This window comes from Cebus imitator, unplaced genomic scaffold, assembly GCF_001604975.1.
Source record: "Cebus imitator isolate Cc_AM_T3 unplaced genomic scaffold, Cebus_imitator-1.0 Scaffold389, whole genome shotgun sequence".
Classification (NCBI taxonomy): domain Eukaryota; kingdom Metazoa; phylum Chordata; class Mammalia; order Primates; family Cebidae; genus Cebus; species Cebus imitator.
In genome coordinates this window covers 665,715-682,811 of record NW_016107704.1, presented here as the reverse complement: position 1 = coordinate 682,811, position 17,097 = coordinate 665,715, and the positions used below count along the sequence as shown (strand labels likewise).

The 17,097-nt window shown below is 47.9% G+C and overlaps 1 protein-coding gene across 7 annotated transcripts in view; it reads right to left on the bottom strand.

Annotated features, from left to right (window-relative positions):
• RPS6KA2 (ribosomal protein S6 kinase A2) overlaps positions 1 to 17,097 on the bottom strand; it is a 457,145-nt gene that overhangs the window by 97,984 nt on the left and 342,064 nt on the right. For all 7 annotated transcript variants that reach the window (XM_017508303.2, XM_017508305.2, XM_037731262.1 and 4 more), the window contains 2 exons: positions 3,515 to 3,595; positions 1,454 to 1,533 (listed from right to left, as the gene is read on the bottom strand). In XM_017508303.2, coding sequence (XP_017363792.1) covers positions 1,454 to 1,533; positions 3,515 to 3,595 — 161 coding nt within the window. The remainder of the gene's footprint in view (positions 1 to 1,453; positions 1,534 to 3,514; positions 3,596 to 17,097) is intronic.

Below are 17,097 nucleotides of genomic sequence, written 5' to 3'. Positions count from 1 at the left end.
ACATGCACACAGCACACCAAACACATACACACCCCACAGAACACACCACACGTATCACATAGAGCACACACACACACACCACACACACAGCAGCCAAACACACACACCCCACAGAACACACATGTATCACATAGAGCACACATACACACACTAGACATCCACATACAGCACACACACCCACCCCCACACACACACCCCCTACATATGCACACAGCACGCCAAACACACACACTTCCCATATCACACATAGCACACACCACACCTACTACATATAGCACACACACTCACCCCCCCACACACCCTACACATGCACACAGCACATCAAACACATACACACCCCACAGAACACACCACATGTATCACATACAGCACACATCCACACACCACACATATACACCCCACACATGCACAGAGCACGCCAAACACGCACACACCCATCACACAAAGCACACACCACACATACCACATATAGCACACACAAACCCACACACCCCACACATACACACACCCTATACATGCACACAGCACACCAAACACACACACACCCCACACAGGCACACAGCATGCCAAACACCCCCCCAACATATACACATAACACAAATACCACCACACACAGCACACATCACACATGCCACACTCATCATGCGACATATGCACACCCAACATATGCACACACACTTAGACCACACACACACCCTCACACTACACATAACACTCGCACATATGTGCATACCCCACGCATCATGCACATGCGCTCTCACAGACCCCCCCATGCAGACCCCACACATCAAGCTCATGCAGTCTCACACACACTCCCACATATACCACACACTCGCATGTACTCACACATGCACACCTCCCCACACATGCAGTTTTGCATGCACTCACACATGTACACCCCCACACATGCACACTCGCACGCACTCACACATGCACACCCCCACATATGCACACTCGCACGCACTCATGCATGCACACAACACACATGCACAATTGCATGCACTCACGCATGCACACCCCCACACGTGCACACCCCACACACATGCAGTTTTGCACACACACATGCACACCCCCCCACGCTTGTATATACACATGCACCCCCCACACACATGCACACTTGTATGCACACGCACATCCCACACACATGCACATTTGTACACACACACGCACATCACCACACACATGCAGTCTTGCATGCACTCACACATGCACACCCCCCAAGCACATGCACACTCATACACACTCACATATGCACAGCCCCACACACATGCACACTCATATGCAGTCACATATGCACAGCCCCACACACATGCACACTCATATGCACTCACATACGCACAGCCCCACACACATGCACTTTTGCATGTGCTCACCTCCTCCCAGTGCTCTCCACCCCTCCTTCCCTTGAGTCCCAGACAGACATTCCTGCTCGCTCTCGGTAGCAGCTGCTCACCTCTTTGGAGAGCCGGGTGAAGAGGTCCCCTCCCCGCAGGAAGTCCAGGATCAGGTAGAGCTTCCCTTCTGTCTGAAAGGCTGCGGGGGAGAGAAACCAGCATTTTGGCAGCTTGTCGAATGTCCTGTGGCAACACCGCTCTCTGGCTTCTCGCTGCTCACAGTGCTGCTTACTCCGGGAGGCTGAGCCATTTGAGAAACAGCGGGACCCTGGCTGACGACCAGCTTGAAGGAGCAGCACCCGGCAAGGGGGGCCTGACGCTGTGAGGGCTGCCCCTCTCTCACTGCTGTTAGGGGTCTTGAGCCTTTTTCATCTTTCTTTCTTCTCCCCTCCTTCCTTTTTTAATCGTAAAGGAATTGAAACATACATGGGGAGAGAGACGTGCATATTCAAGCTGTTCTCATCGTTGCCGGCTTCTGTCGGGATGCATTAGTGAGCAGCCTGAAGACGGCTCTGATGAGTCTGGAGGACATGTCCTTTACGTCCTGTGGAAGTTCATTCTTCCTACAGAACTCCACTCTGGCACCAGGGAACCCCCGCTTGCCTTCCTCTCTCACAGCAGCTCTAGTGATTGGTCAGCCCAGTTATCTGTACATCAAGACAATGGGGCTCATGTCCTAGGTCTGGGACCCATGAGCTACAACTGCAGACTATGATTCAGGCCACAGGCAGGCCACACAGCTCCTGTCCACACTCAGCAAGGGCCTGCCTCTGTTCAGAGGGTGCAGGAGCATGGAGGGTCTAGCGAAGCCTGTCAGCATCCCTGCTGTGATGACGGCCACTGCAGCGGCACTGCTGAGGCACCACTGGGAGCCTATTTTATCTACGTAGGACGCGTGGCTGGAAGGGATCCTGATATCCCTGCCTACTAGAACATGTTTTATTTCCTAAAAGTACATGCTAGAAACATCATAAATGTTGGGGTTTTAGAAACATAGCCTTGAGCTAGAAAGCCCTCTGCCAGGACTGTGATGCTGAGTGCCATTCAGTGCTCCATCCTGGGCTGGGTGGGCAGATGGAGCCCTTGGGTGACCACGGAGGTGATGTGGAGGTCTGTTGAAAGCTCTTGTAAGACACCCGGTTCTCAATTGCTTCAGAAAAGCCCCCCCAGCAAGTAACATAAATGACATGTAGGATGGGACTTGACCCCAGCCACTCGGCAGCAGTGGAGGGAGTGAAGTGTCGGAAAGCCGGTCTCTGCAGCTCCTCTGCTGCGAGGTGGGGTTTGCAGCTGCACTGCCCACATCCCAGAATGAACAGCAGGGTACACCGGCTTCTGCAGCTCCTTCGTCCTGCCCTCAGATTCCCAAACGTCTCACTAACACCTCCCTGCATGCCACCTTGCCCTACGCAACCAAGAACCAACAGCTAGTTTTGTTGCTGTTCCCTTCTGTACTCTGCTCAACTGGATGACCAGGTGGGAAAGTTTAGTGCAGTAAGCCATGAGCCTGCCCCCACCATCTCAACACAACTTTTTTTAATTTGAAAATTTCACTTACTGCTTCTCTGTTGGGATAAAAAGGCAGACAGCAAATGAAGACAAGTCATGGGGCAAAGCAGCTATGTGGCCTTTGGTTAGTTACTTGAGCCTCAAACCATGAAAATAATAAGCTACCTTGAATGGAAGTTTTGAGGGTTCATCTTTAAACATGATATTCACTTGAAATGAAGAAGGTGTTACCATTTCTGGTTTAAAGAAATAATTAGGTCATAGAGCATTTTATTGTAAAACAAAGCAGAAATAAGTCATAGATTCATCCCAATCAAGGTTGAGATCTTCTTACTAAATTATCAATGGTATGGTAATAATTTAATAATGGATACCCCATCTATAATTAGATCTTTGAGATGAAAACAGGGCTTCTTGCTCTTTCAAAGAAAACAAATACAGAAGAGATTAAGTGATCAGGAAATAAGGCATCTTCATCCCCAGACAGGGCAGGACTCTCTGGTACAGGAAAGATTTTCTTCTTTCTGACCAGTTATTTCTTTTTCAAATTTCCTCTGATCTGGAGAAGGTTCTCTGGGTCCTCTCTAAAGTGTCCTTTTGACTCTACTTACCGTAATGAAGCTTTACAATGAAGGGGTGATTCACTTCTGCCAAGATGTCTCTCTCCATCTTCGATCTCACTCGGTCCCGAACTGCAAAGTAGAAAGATAAAGGCGTTCAGGAGGCAGGAATTCAGAGTGCTGAGGATCACCAAACATGAAATATTGATACAATGCCCCCAACTTTTCATCACAAACATTTCAAACATACACAAAACTTGAAAAAGTTGTACAATAATCCTGGATTAAACAACTGTTCACATTTTAATACATTTGCTTTCTCACTCTCACACTACACACACACACACACACACACACACACGCATCTCTAGCTCTCCAAAAAATTAAAAATAAATTGTTGGCAGCACGACATGTTACTCTGAGGTGCATGTGCAGGTGGTCTCCTAAGAAAGAGGACAGTCTCTTACATTACATAACTCTAACACTACTGTCACACCCAATAAAACCAACAATCCTTCCATGATACCATCTAACATCCAGTCTATATTCAATCTTCCCTCGACAGCATTTACAGCTCTTGGTTTTTCCAACCTAGGATTCAGTTCAATTACATTGGTTGTAAAATGTCTTTGTTTTGCTCCTAGGAGACAATGGTCCCACACCTATTTCCCCTGCCCTGTATTTTTTTGTGGACTTTTTGGTAAGTCCAGGTCAGTTTTTATCTGTAGAATGTTCCACATTCTGGGTTCGTCTGATGGTTGCTCAGTTGCTTTCCATAACTCTTGTATTTGTTGTCGACTGGAGATGTTATAAGATCGGGGCTAAACGGTTTCGGTCACCAGGTAATGCCTGTACCTCAGACTGCCTCAGATCAGGAGATGCCTGCAGGGCTCACCCGCTCTGCGTCATGTTCAATGTGATCCGTGGTGGAGGGGGCAGGTCATCATCTCTCCATGGAAAAGGTCTGTATGTCCCTTTTTGAGTAATAGGTACCTGTGGGCTGATAGCTGGCATGGAGGGACCTGTGGGTTCCCAAGCAATCCTTCATGCAATGGTGCTAGCATACACATGTGATCCCTGCCTGAGTCATTCAGGCTACAGGACAGCCGTTTTCACATTTCTGATGGAACTGGAAATTGAGGAAGATTCTTCTCTCCGTCTCCATGAAGATAACCATGGACCATGTACTTTCTGTTTAATTTAGTGTGTTGTAACAGTTACATATTCTTCTTAGAGCTCACACTACCTCAAGTTTAGCCAATCGAGAATACAGATGCAATTAGTTTTGATGCAAAAACAAATGAACAAAGAACACCACTTGAGAGTAAGAACAGCTTTAGTATTCCAATAAGCAAGCCCTCACATCCTGGGCAGCATCTGGGGCCTCACACAGTCCAATGAGTGATGGTAGAAAATTTCTTCAAACGTTTCTATTGGGACAAACATGACGAGTATTTGATCATGGGCCAGGTATTTAAATGTATCCATATTTAGGACTTGTGATACATACTGCTAAAGTTTTATTTAAGAAATTCTTCACCAAGAATGGTGCAATAATAGTAAGAAAATAGAAAATAACAAACTTGGAGGATGTGGAGAACTTGGAACCTGCATGCATTGCTGGTGGCAATGTAATATGGCACAGGTGCTGTGGAAAATAGCTTGGTAGTTCCTCACAAAGAAGCAGAATTCCGTGGGACCCAGCAATTCCGCTCATAGGATACACGACCAAAGCCTGAAAGAGTGGATTTGAATGGGTTCATACACTCCCATTCATGGCAGGATTCTGTACAACAGACAAAGGAGGAAGCAACCCAAGTGTCCATCAACAGGTGATGGACAACATGTGATGCTGTAGTAAACACACACACATGTACACAAATACACACACACACACAACGGAGTATTAGCTCTAAAAAAAAGTAAAATTCTCACACACAATATGGATGGAAACTTCAGGACATTCTGCTAAGTGAAATAAGCCAGATACAGGAGGACCACTATTGTATGATCCACTTAGAAGAGCTGCCTAGAATAGCCAGATTCAGAGAGATGGAAAGCAGAATCCTGGTAAACAGGAGCTAGAGGAGGGGGAATGAGAAATTATTGTTTCCATTTGGGATAAAAATGTTTTTGGTATAATACTGGTGAGGACAACATTGTGAATGTACTGATGTCACTGAACTGTTCACTTACACATGGCTGAAGTGATCAATATTATGTTACATATGTCTCACCACAGTTAAAAAGAGAAAATCCTTCCTCATTCCTGGGTCCCTGAGTTTCACTCTCTGAACTCCTGGTTTTAATGTTCCACCCAGGATTCAGGCTCTCTGAAGTCTGCCTGTGTCCTTGGTGCTGGGACAGTTTTGCTTTCCCGTTTGGTCTGTAACAGTGTCTCCTGGGGCCCGGGCGGTGACTGTGGCATCTGGCCCGGCACCCCGCCTCACTGTCAGCATCACTGTGTCCTACTCTTCGCTTTGGTTTCCTCATATACAAACTGGATGAGATGGCTCCCACCTCCCAGGGCTGCCTGAGAAACCTGTGCAGTGACATGTGCGACACCCCGACCCGGGGCCAGCCCACACTGTGCTGCTTCAGGTGTCATTGGCAGTGACACCTTTGTTATATGCTCACATTCCCTTTCATTTTCTGATCCCTCCTTGCTTTTCCCCCACTCTGCCCATCCCTCTTCTGACCCCAGACCCTTGTCATCACAGTGGTCCTGTAACATTCCTTAGAGTGGGAGGTCCAATATTTTGACTTCCCTGGACCACACTGTAGGAATTGTCTTGGGCCACACATAAAATACACTAACACTAGCAATAGCTGATGAGCTTTAAAAAAAAAAATCACAAAAAAATCTCATAATCTTTTAAGAAAGTTTACGAATTTGTGTTGGGCTGCATTAAAAGCTGTGTAGCCTACAGGCCAAGGTTTGGACAAGCTTGCCTTAGAGTCTAGACGGGCTGTGGGCAGAGCTGGGGGATACTATCAGCTCCCCTGAACTTCAGCACCTCCTTCCCCAGTGGTCCTCGTAGTTCCTAATCCCTTGAGACCAAAACAACAAGGCAGAGGGTACAGGAACGACTCCTCATAACTCATGCCCAAGGGGAGTGAATCCTTCTCCTGCCTCAACTAATGGAATCAAAATTTGATTGCTTAAAAGACTTTGGTGAGCATGCAGTTCAACCCTATGTTCTTACAGAAAGGAAACTGAGGCTCACCGCAGGAAAAAGCATTGCTCAAAGTTAGATAGCTCCTGGTGGCCGGAAGGAAGCAGATCCCTGCCTGCCCCCTCTACTGGGTGAAGGCCTGGCGTGCGTCCCAGCTGCGTACGTGCACTGTCCTCGCCGGACACAGGGGCGGTACAAATTGCGGCACAGAAGACTAACTGCTGTGGAGGACGAAGGGGCAGCAAGCAACCTGGGCTGAGAGAGATTTAACGAGAGGGGCCACGCACGGAAAGCACTGACCCAGTTGAGAAGCGGAGCACCGCGCTCAGAAGCCAGGATACCGTGGAGCACCTTCACAGAATACAATTTTATACCCCGGCTGTGATTTTATCTCTAGAGTAATGATCCCTGAGTTCAGAGATCTTTTCTCCCTCTCCAATTGTAGTCATTGTGTGCAAACGTTTTGAAAAGGCTCAGCTGCAGAATTTAAGTCTTGCACCCGTTCCCGTTTATCATTTGTGAGTTCACGCCTTAGTGATCTGGATTCTGCATGTTGGTCAGGGTAGTTTTCTTTCTCTATGAAGGTGAGCCGGAAGATAGGCCATAGGATGGCAAATTTGGGGGAAATGTATAGCGAAGGTGGGCTTGGTCTTCCCAGCCCTTTTGTGAATCAGACAGCTGAGTGGTGAGGTCACAATTCTTGCCGCTTGGCCTCAGATTCCTTCCTCCCCCACCTTTTTTCCTGGGCCCACTCCTTTCCCATTACTACTTCTCCATCTTCTCTGCGCTGGGCATTTAGAATGAGAAGAGGCAGGCTGTGCCCTGCAGGAAGTGAGAGCCCAATGGGGATATGGCCTGTGGGGAGGGCAGCAAGGGGTCACCAGAGGGTGACCAGCCCTACCCCATGTGTGCTGGGGGAGTTGTGTGTGCTGGGGGAGTTGTGCATGCTGGGGGAATTGGGAACGGCCCGGGAGGTTTTCACAGAGGAGGAGCTAAGTCTTGCAGGGGACCTGGGAGCCTCCAGGTGTTCGGAGGCTCAGGGATGTGGGTGGGCTGGTACACAGAGCTGCAGCGCCCCACTGATGAGGCCAGCATCAGGGACGCAGGGCCTGGGGAGCCGAGAGACCAGGGAGAGGACTTTCACACAGCACGTGTTCAGGGCCTAGTCTAGAATTAAGAGGTCATGTGGAGGATGCAATAGCAGTGTGACTGGAATGGGCAATGTGGCCAGAATGGGACAAGGGGATCCCACCATCCAGCCCTGGAGAGGGACGGATCAGGCCTGGAGGAGGGAGAACGGAGACTCATGACCTCTTAGCTGCTGGGAATAAAAAGGATGGAGCCGCATCATCCTAGCCCTCTGCCTGGGTGACTGGTGGAGAAATTAGCCAGGAGAGAAGTCAGGAGGTGGGCAGGGAGAGAAGAGGCCACCTGTACTCTGCCTGTCCAGTGCTGAGGACACGTGGGGCTCAGGAAAATACTTGGTCTGGAGCTTTGCTGGAAACACAGATGCAAGCACCCACCCCACGGCAGGAGCCAAGGGTGCTGAAAGACCACCGGAGGCTATGTAGGATTAAGGAGGACCATGGTGGGGACCACGGTGAGGACCATGGTGGGGACTGTTGTTCTGGGGGAGAAGGGAGAGAGGATGCTCCATGATCTGGTCAGGAGGACCCGGATGAGACAGACGGAGAATTCAGAGATGTGAAAGAGTGTTAGGTGGCAGCAGATGCTCAAGACAGTCCACCAGGTGGGGACGCAGGAGGCCACTCGCGGAGTCGCATGACTCACGGCAGATTCATCAGGGACCATGCAATGAGGACATTGCTCATCCCCAGGGAGGGGCCTGTGGCTGGGTCTGCGATGTGGTGGGTGAGTGAGGTCAGCATTTCTGTGGCCCCTTGATGTGACTTTTGGAAGCTTTGACATACTTTTTAAATTAAAACATTTTATGCATTCATTCTTGAAAAAACAGTTCCTGATGTAGATAAAAATAAGAGAGCTTGTGTTATTAAACACAACTGCAGTTATGCACTGGAGAGGACATTCTGAAGGGCAAAACCTCATGCCAGCATCGGCATGACGTCATTAGGATGCTCTCATCATGCGCTGGAGATTGCCGGATGGAGCTCCTGTATCTGTCACCTTAGCTCTACAGAAGGGAGGAAAAGCAAAATGATTCACAGGGAAGATGCTACAGAGAATGCCTTTATTTTCCCTGTAAAGGGAAAATAAAGCTTGGGCCCCAGAAATCACTAAGCTAAAGGGAAAAGTCAAGCTGGGAACCACCGAGGGCAACCTGTGTCCCATTCTATTCAAAGTCGCCCCTCTGTTCACGGAGAGAAATGTAGATCTGACTGCCTGCTTTGGAGAAGCTAATCAGAAGCTCAAAAGAATGCAACCATTGGTCTCTTATCTACCCATGACCCAGAAGCCCCTCCCCATTCCAGTCTTCCACCTTTGCTTGGAGTTGTCCAACCTTTCCAGCTGGAACCAGTATTCATCATACATATGTTGATTGATGTCTTATGTCTCCCTAGAATGTACAAAACCAAACTGTCCTTGACCACCTTGGGTACATGTTGTCAGGACCTCCTGAGGTTGTGTCACGGGCGCACGTCCTCAACCTTGGCATAAATTTCTGAATTAACTGAGATCTGTCTGAGGTTTTTGGGGTTCAAGTCTCCATTCCTCACCTCTCCCCAGCTACAGCCTCCAATGGCCACAGCCAACGTGAGTGCCAATGAGTTTCGGGAGTTAATGAAAGCAAACCTGGAATCCATTCACCCAACGCAAAGACCCCAAAGGGAGAAAGGACATAGTGGAATCAGAAAGATTTCTCTCAAAATAAAAGCAAAGGCCTGGGCAGAAGACGCAGGGCTCACGAAGGCAGACAGGCTCTGCAGAAAGCCAGGGGCGGCAGTGACTGCACACAGCAGGAGGGGTGGGGGGGGCTGCCCCTTCTAGGATGATTAAACAAGAAGTCTCTCTCTCTCTGAGCTGCCTGCTGGCATCAAACAAAGTTAAACTCAATAAGGAAAATTTCTCCATCACACACCACACAGCCAATGGGGCTGCCATCATGCACCCGTGGGCTTTGGCACGCCCTAGACTGGGGCTGCTTCCACATGGGGAAAACCTCATTAGATGCAGGTGGCCAGGCTTGCTGCACTGTGTCTTTTATCTCGGCGAAGCAGGCCCAGGCTTAGCAGGGCCCGCAGGAGGGCAGGCTGTCTGTCACCCAAAGTGCCTCCTCTTACAGGCGAGGTCCCTGCTCCACCTGCCCAGCCCTGCATGCTGATGCTGAGACCTGGTGAAGCAGTGTGGGAGAGAAAAGGGGGATTCCTGCTCCATCCTGCCATCTCCTTGCAAAGCTTAGTGCTCGACTCTGGTTAAGAGCATCTGAAAGTTCTCTAAATAGGACTGATGTTTTATTGAATTCACATCCATTTGGAAGGAACTTGTTTAGCCACATATCTGACTTTAAAGCATTGGTAAGGAAAACTTGGTAAGTCTGATGAAAAATTAGAGAACGATGTCTTATATTCAAATTTTAAAGGGACTATAGAGTCACAGTAAAAAAAAAAAAATAGGTCTCCTCCCTATATCTTACACTAAAATAAATCCCATATCTATTAAAGAATTACATTTAAAAACCAAAACCAAAAAAAAAAAAAACAAACCCAAAAAAACAAAGCTGGCCAGGCCTGGTGGCTCACATCTGTAATCTCAACACTTTGGGTGTCTGAGGTGAGTGGATCGCTTGAGCCCAAGAGTTGGAGACCAGCCTGAGCAACATGGTAAAACCCTGTCTCTACTAAAAGTACAAAAAGTTAGCCAGGAGTGGTGGTGTGCACCTGTAGCTTTAGCTACTTGGGAGGCTGACATGGGAGAATCTCTTGAGCCTGGGAAGCTGAGGCTGGGTGATGGAAGTAAAACACTGCCTCAAAAAAGAAAAAAAAAGCACCAAAAAAGCAACAACAAATTATAATAAAGGTTAACACTTATCTGGTATCTGGATGGGGAATCTTTTTTGTTTTTTAAATATAAGCAATGGAAGAAATAACACAGGAAAGATAGATTAAGTTACAAAATATTTACAAATTGGCCTTCCAAAAAGATTATAAAACTAAAAGGCGAACAAAAATATACGGTTATCTTAAACAAGCAGAAAAGAGGTCAAAAGCGAAAGTAAATATAATACCCGAATACTCTCAAAACGTTTACAATAAAAAAGAAAGAAGCTGAGCATCAGCCCGACAGTGAACCCAACATATTCCAGGTTAAACACATCAGTGTGGGGAAGACGTTTTTGTAAGAACGTTTTGTATGTCTAACTCCCTGGGCACGACGTGGCCTCACACAAGTGTACGCTGGGTTTAGGGCGGCGGAAAGCAGGAAGAGGATGTGTTCACTCCAGGGCAGGGTGGTACGACTGCTGATGACACAGGACAGACAGACAGATCGAGCGGACGACACTGTATAACTAACCGTGCCTAGTTTCCGTACGTGAACGGGAAGACAAACTGAACTAGATGTCAAGGACAGTCATCACGCCAAGCAGTGCTCTCGGCATGTGAAATACCATGACTAGAAATGGCTGTTCAAGAGTGACTGGGGAAATGCTCGGGTCTGTGCAAATTCTAGCGTTGCTGGGCAGAGCTGCAATACACCAGCCTCGCCACTGCCCGCTCTGGGTGGTATTGGTCATGCATGGCCCATATCCAGGGATGGAACGAAACGGCTGGAGCCATTGATCTGCCAACTGACAGCCACAGAGTGATTCCTCCACTGAGAAACTGACAGTGAAAGCAAATGTTTCATTTTCTGATGCTCAGTACATGCAAACCATCTCTTTGACAGTCAGGGAGTCCACGGAGTTTTGATTTCTAAGATCTAGACATATAAAAAAGAAAACCTAGTGAAAAGGTTTCTTCCATTGTTACTGTGTTAATGAGTTATAGACATTGTGAGAGCCGCAGAAAACCGAGTTAAAAGACCACTCACACCAGCCTGCAGGGAAATGCCAGCAACCACTGCCTGCTGGGCAGTTCTAGACTAGCGGAGACTCTGGAGCCAGGCCATCTGCGCCGGGCCACTGCCCCTCTGTGATGTTTATTCTCTTGTACTTAACAGGTTAGCCTGGAGCTGCCTGGGGCTTGCTCCTAGAGATGTGAAAAGAATAAATGTTCTAGGCTGTCCTCGGATTCACTAATGAATGGCAGGCACTGGGGATACGTTAAAATTTTGTTGTCCTTCAAGTTAACCCTGTATTTGTGGCCAACTTGCCGCATTTCAGGTTTGAGTGATGCAGTTTCCATGGCTTACCTGCCCTGTTCAGCAACCTGTGCCCCCTGGTACCAGTTCTGACTGCCATGTGCTCTCCACTGTCATGGCCCCAAGACAATCCCTGGGGCTGAGACGACTGTGGAGGCACCACAGGTCACCCCACTGCGAGGGGCATGGTTTCCTTCCCAGGAAAACACAGGAGGAAGCACTTTGTGAGATCATCCTGGCAGGAAAAGGTTACACGATACACAACTACAGCTACTTTCTGGAACCCCTCTACAAGCGCCTCTCTTCAGCAGCAATGCCTGCATTTGTTTGTCTGATTTTTAAATTATCTCCCCCAATAGACTTCATCTGTGTATTACATGATACAGCATACGGTGGTGGTTAGCTTTATAAAAGTGTCAACTTGACTGGGTTGAGATGCCAAGGTAGCTGGTGAACTATGACTTCTGGGTGTGTCTGTGAGGGCGTTTCTGGGAGATATCAGCATTTGAATTGGTGGACTGAATAAAGATCACCCTCTCCTATGTGAGCAGGCACCATCCAGTCCACTGAGGGCCTGAATAGAACAAAAAAGCGGTGGGAGAGGAATCTGCTCCCTGTTGAAATGGGACATTCATATTTTCCAGGCCTTGGACATCAGTGCCTGGCTCTTGGGCCGAGACTTAAGCCATTGCTCTCCTCTCCCCACCACCAAGTTCTCGGGACTTTAAACTCAGACTGGAACTTAAACCACCAGCTCTCCTGGTTCTCAGGCCTTTGGATTTTAACTGAAGGACGCCCCCAGCTTTCCTGGTCCTGCGGCTTGCAGGTGGAAGCTCATGGGACTTCCCAGCCTTCATATCCATATAAGCTGATTTCTGTAATAAATCTCTAAGAAATGTATATCCATCCTATTGGTTGTTACTCCGAAAAATCCTCAATAATACATAAATTGGCGCCCAGAAGTGAGGTGCTGCTATAACAAAGCCTAAGAATGTGGAAGCGGCTTTGGAACTGGGTAATGGGTAGAGGCTGGAAGAGTTCTGAGATGCAGCTAGAAAAAGCCTACATTGCCATGAGAAAGACCTTTCAATGCGACTCTGGTGAAGACTCACAAAGAAAAGAGGAGAGCTGTAGAGAAAGTCTACATCTTCTTAGGGAATACCTAAGGAATCCCGGATGCTGATAAGGAAGTCAGTATGGACCAGCCTCCTCCATAGAAGCCGGCAGCGACTCTCCAAGGCAACAGAAGATGACCCTGCAGCCAACTCAGAGCATCAGGGCTGCCCACCCACGTCAGGCCAGGGCATAAGCGCTCCGGGTAGAATGATCTAAAAGTAAGGGCCACTGGTGTGTGGGGCTGAGCGCTGCCTCACAGTGTGGGCTCTCCACCCTCCAGTGCTGCTGACCCTGGCTGCCCTGGGTACAACGCTGCCTAGGGCAGACCCTGATGCCCTGTGAGCCCCAGCAGTTGCCTTCTGGAGGGAGCAGGTGGCAAAGGCTGGCAGTGACTGTGTGGTTCTGTCTTCCTCACCATGGGGAGCGCAGGAGCCTTGGGGGTGTGGCTACCCACCCCCCACCCACCCTGCCCCAGATTTCAAAGGCTGGGATCCAGGCACAGAACCACTGCGAGGTCATCCAGCCACACTGGATGGAGTCAGGCACCCAAAGCTGTGGGGCCAGGGACTTGGAGAGCCGACCCCTGCCTTGCAAAGCTCTGGGACAGGAACTCCAACTCTGTATGTTCTTTTTTTTTTTTTTTTTTTTTTAGAAAAGATTTTTTTCTTTTTTTTTTTTTTTTTTTTGAGACAGAGTCTTACTCTGTTGCCAGGCGCTAGGCTGGAGTGCAGTGGCACAATCTCAGCTCACTGCAACCTCTGCCTCCCGGGTTCAAGCAATTCTCCTTCCTCAGCCTCCCGAGTAGCTGGGACTACAGGCGCACACCACCGTGCCCAGCTAGTTTTTGTGTTTTTAGTAGAGACGGGGTTTCACCATGTTGGCCAGGATGGTCTCGATCTCTTGACCTCGTGATCCGCCCACCTTGGCCTCCCAAAGTGCTGGGATTACAGGCTTGAGCCACCGCGTCCGGCCTCTGTATGTTCAAAAGGCAGGACACCTGCTCCAGTGGGCCTGGAGGGCACAGCGTCTAGTCAAAGAGGATTATTCTGGAGCTTTGAGGTTCCATGTTGTTTTCTCTGCTGGGTTTTGGACTTATTGGGACCTGTTACTCCCTCTTTCCTGTTTCTCCTTTGGAAAGGAAATGTCTGTCCTGTGCTGGTCCCACCACTGTATTTTTGATGCACATAGCTCGTGTGGTTTCACAGGCTCACCGCGGGAGGCTGATTTGTATCAGGATGAATCGTATCTTGGATCTCACTAATATAGAGAGATCGTAGAGATACTGACATTGGGGGCAGAGGAAACCATGTGATTTGGATGAGATATCAGGCTTTAGACTTGAGTTGAATGAAGCTGAGGCTATGGAGAGGGATGAACGTGGGAAAGACATGAATTTTGGAGACTGGATGGAATGCTATAGACTGTTTATACTCCCTCCATTAAATTCATATGTTGAAACCTAACTCCCTGTGTCATGGTTTTAGGTGGGGCCTCCGGGGGTGATTAGGTCAGAAGGGGGGAGCCCTCATGCATGAGATTAGTGCCCTTAGAAAACAGACCTCAGAGAACTCATTCATTCCTTCCGCCAAGTGAGGTCACAGTGAGGAGAGGGCCATGAACCAGGCAGCAGCCTCCCCAGGCATGAAATCTGACATAGCCTGGATCTGGGATTTGCCGCAGAACTGTGAGAAATAAATTTCTGTTGTTTATGATGTTCTGTGATGTCAGCCTGAATGAACTAAGACACATATCATATCATATTATAGCATACTGTTCTGTTCTATTTTACCTAGATATTACAAAAGCAAATTAAGGTTAAGATGAAATTTAATGCAATTCTGTCAGCCGCTGTGCGGACGGGAAATGGCTGTGCAAGTGCACCTTAGGAAACCACTGTGTGAGGGACACAAGGGACATAGTGGATGCTGTATGGACCATGCAGTGCCAATAGCTCTGCTGCTACAAGCCCACAGAACCATCGCTTCTGTGCACACCTCTGTGGGGGGCTGAGCACATTCGGACGGCCTTGGTGACCGGAAGTCCTAGCAGTTTGAGACCCCATGATGCTTTGGTTTGATGCAGTACAACTGCAGGGATTTTGAAGACTGAGCTGACAGACACACTTTAGCTTGAGACTCACCAGCACTGGAGAGTGTGGGCTGTGCTGGGCTCAGCCTCCCCCATGGGTGGCCATTGGCTGAGCCTTCCTTTCTTTACTCACAAAAAGGCTATTGAGCCTGAAATTATATCCTGCATGGCTTCCCAGATGCAAAATAAAAGTCCTTCTTCCCACAATATCTTCTAGCTTTCAAAGGTTTAATTCATAGTAAAAAATGGATTTCCATGAGCCTCTATGTTGCTAAACTTTTGGGGGACAAACTTTTTATAGTTAATTATTTCACAAATAAAGGAAGAGAAGAAAACCGTAAATAAGAATAATAAAAGTTAACCACACTGATTACCGTAATGGGTATGACTCCCCAACAGGTGTCTTTTTATTCTTCTATACTGAAGTATTAAAAAGATTGATATGGTTACTTAGCTGACTTCCTTAGCAGGCAATCTTTGTGCAGATAAATCTTAAGCCCATTACTCTTAAATACTTACACAGCATAGGTATTAAAGATGACAAGTAATGAAAAAAATCTGTTTCCTGCTTTTCGAATATCTATAATTCAAGAAATGCAACTCTGGCAATAAACACATAGAGGGCTCTATGTACACAGGCGGGTGGATCTGTACTACATCAGCTACCTGTTAGGTAAGGGTGATGTCTGTCTGAAATGCAAGCGATAGAGTGAGATCGTACCTTACAAAGGGCTTGAGAAAGACAGAAGTCAAAGATGGCTTAAGAAGGAGTCATTTTCATTTTGTTTGTCATCTTATGCAATTAAATGGGAAATAAATCCCTTGAAGAGTAAACACCTCAAGTACAACAAGCAGGAATGTGGCTTCTTGCTGAGGAAATGCAGAGAGGCTGTCATCTGGTGAGGATGGAGTTGGCCCAGGGGGGCCTGGGGAGCCAGTGAGTTATCTTGGGACAAGCACAGGACTCTGACTGTCACCACCTCCAAACAATGCTTTTGAGGAACTCTGCTGCTTTGTGCCTTAGTTTCATCATTTATAAATAAAGATGATGATTTATAAACATAATAACAATACGAGTCCTCCCCTCTTAAGAGAGGGCAAAATTGTGCTTGGATTCTTCCTTGCTTTTTTTTCCCCTGGGAATCTGAAATCATCAAAATGGGAATCAAATGACATAAATGAACTAGCATATTATGGAAATACAATCTGTTCAAGCTAACAGATTGATCGGAGCGCAGTTTCTGAGTGACTCAGTGCCTTCTAACGAAGCATCTCAGTGTAAGAGAGGGAAACAAATAAAGAGGTGCTGAAAATAACATTCTGGGGTTTGGAGCCAGGCAGGCTCCCAGGAGGTTCTATTTCAAGATGCTGTCACTGATACTTGCCTGCGCTGGTCACTACACACAGCCCTGCGTTCCCAGTGCCTCTGCAGTGATCCCAGCTTGCAGGAAGTGCTGCACTGCTTACAGGAAGGACAGAGGGAGCTTTGACAAGTCATCGAGCTTGGACTGGGCTGCCCGGGCCCATCCCATCTCCTGGCTGTCATGGGTGCCACAAGAGTGACCTACCACACAGCCACCGAAAAACACACAACACCAGCATAACCATCAGTGACTCGACTTGCTTAAACACAGAGATCCTGCTGGAATGATTTTATTTTCTCCTTTACAAACAAACAACTGGACACAGCTTATTTCCTTCCTAGAAGGGAATGCATATCTCGTCTAGGCGGAGAAAGCTGACTTGCAGGGAAAGTGCTTGAAAACCAGTTAGGCATGAAAACCCAGGTGCAGTCCTACCAGAAAAATTCTCATTACCAAGAAATAGTTCACATCAACAGCTCATTCTACATTGCGGAGAGTGCCCACTGAGATGAGGGAACTCTGCATGGAGAGCCCTTCTGCAGAAGGGCGCGTCTGTGTTCTCCACACAGACACTGGCCACCTTTAGTAATGAACGTGATCGCAGGCCTTTCAC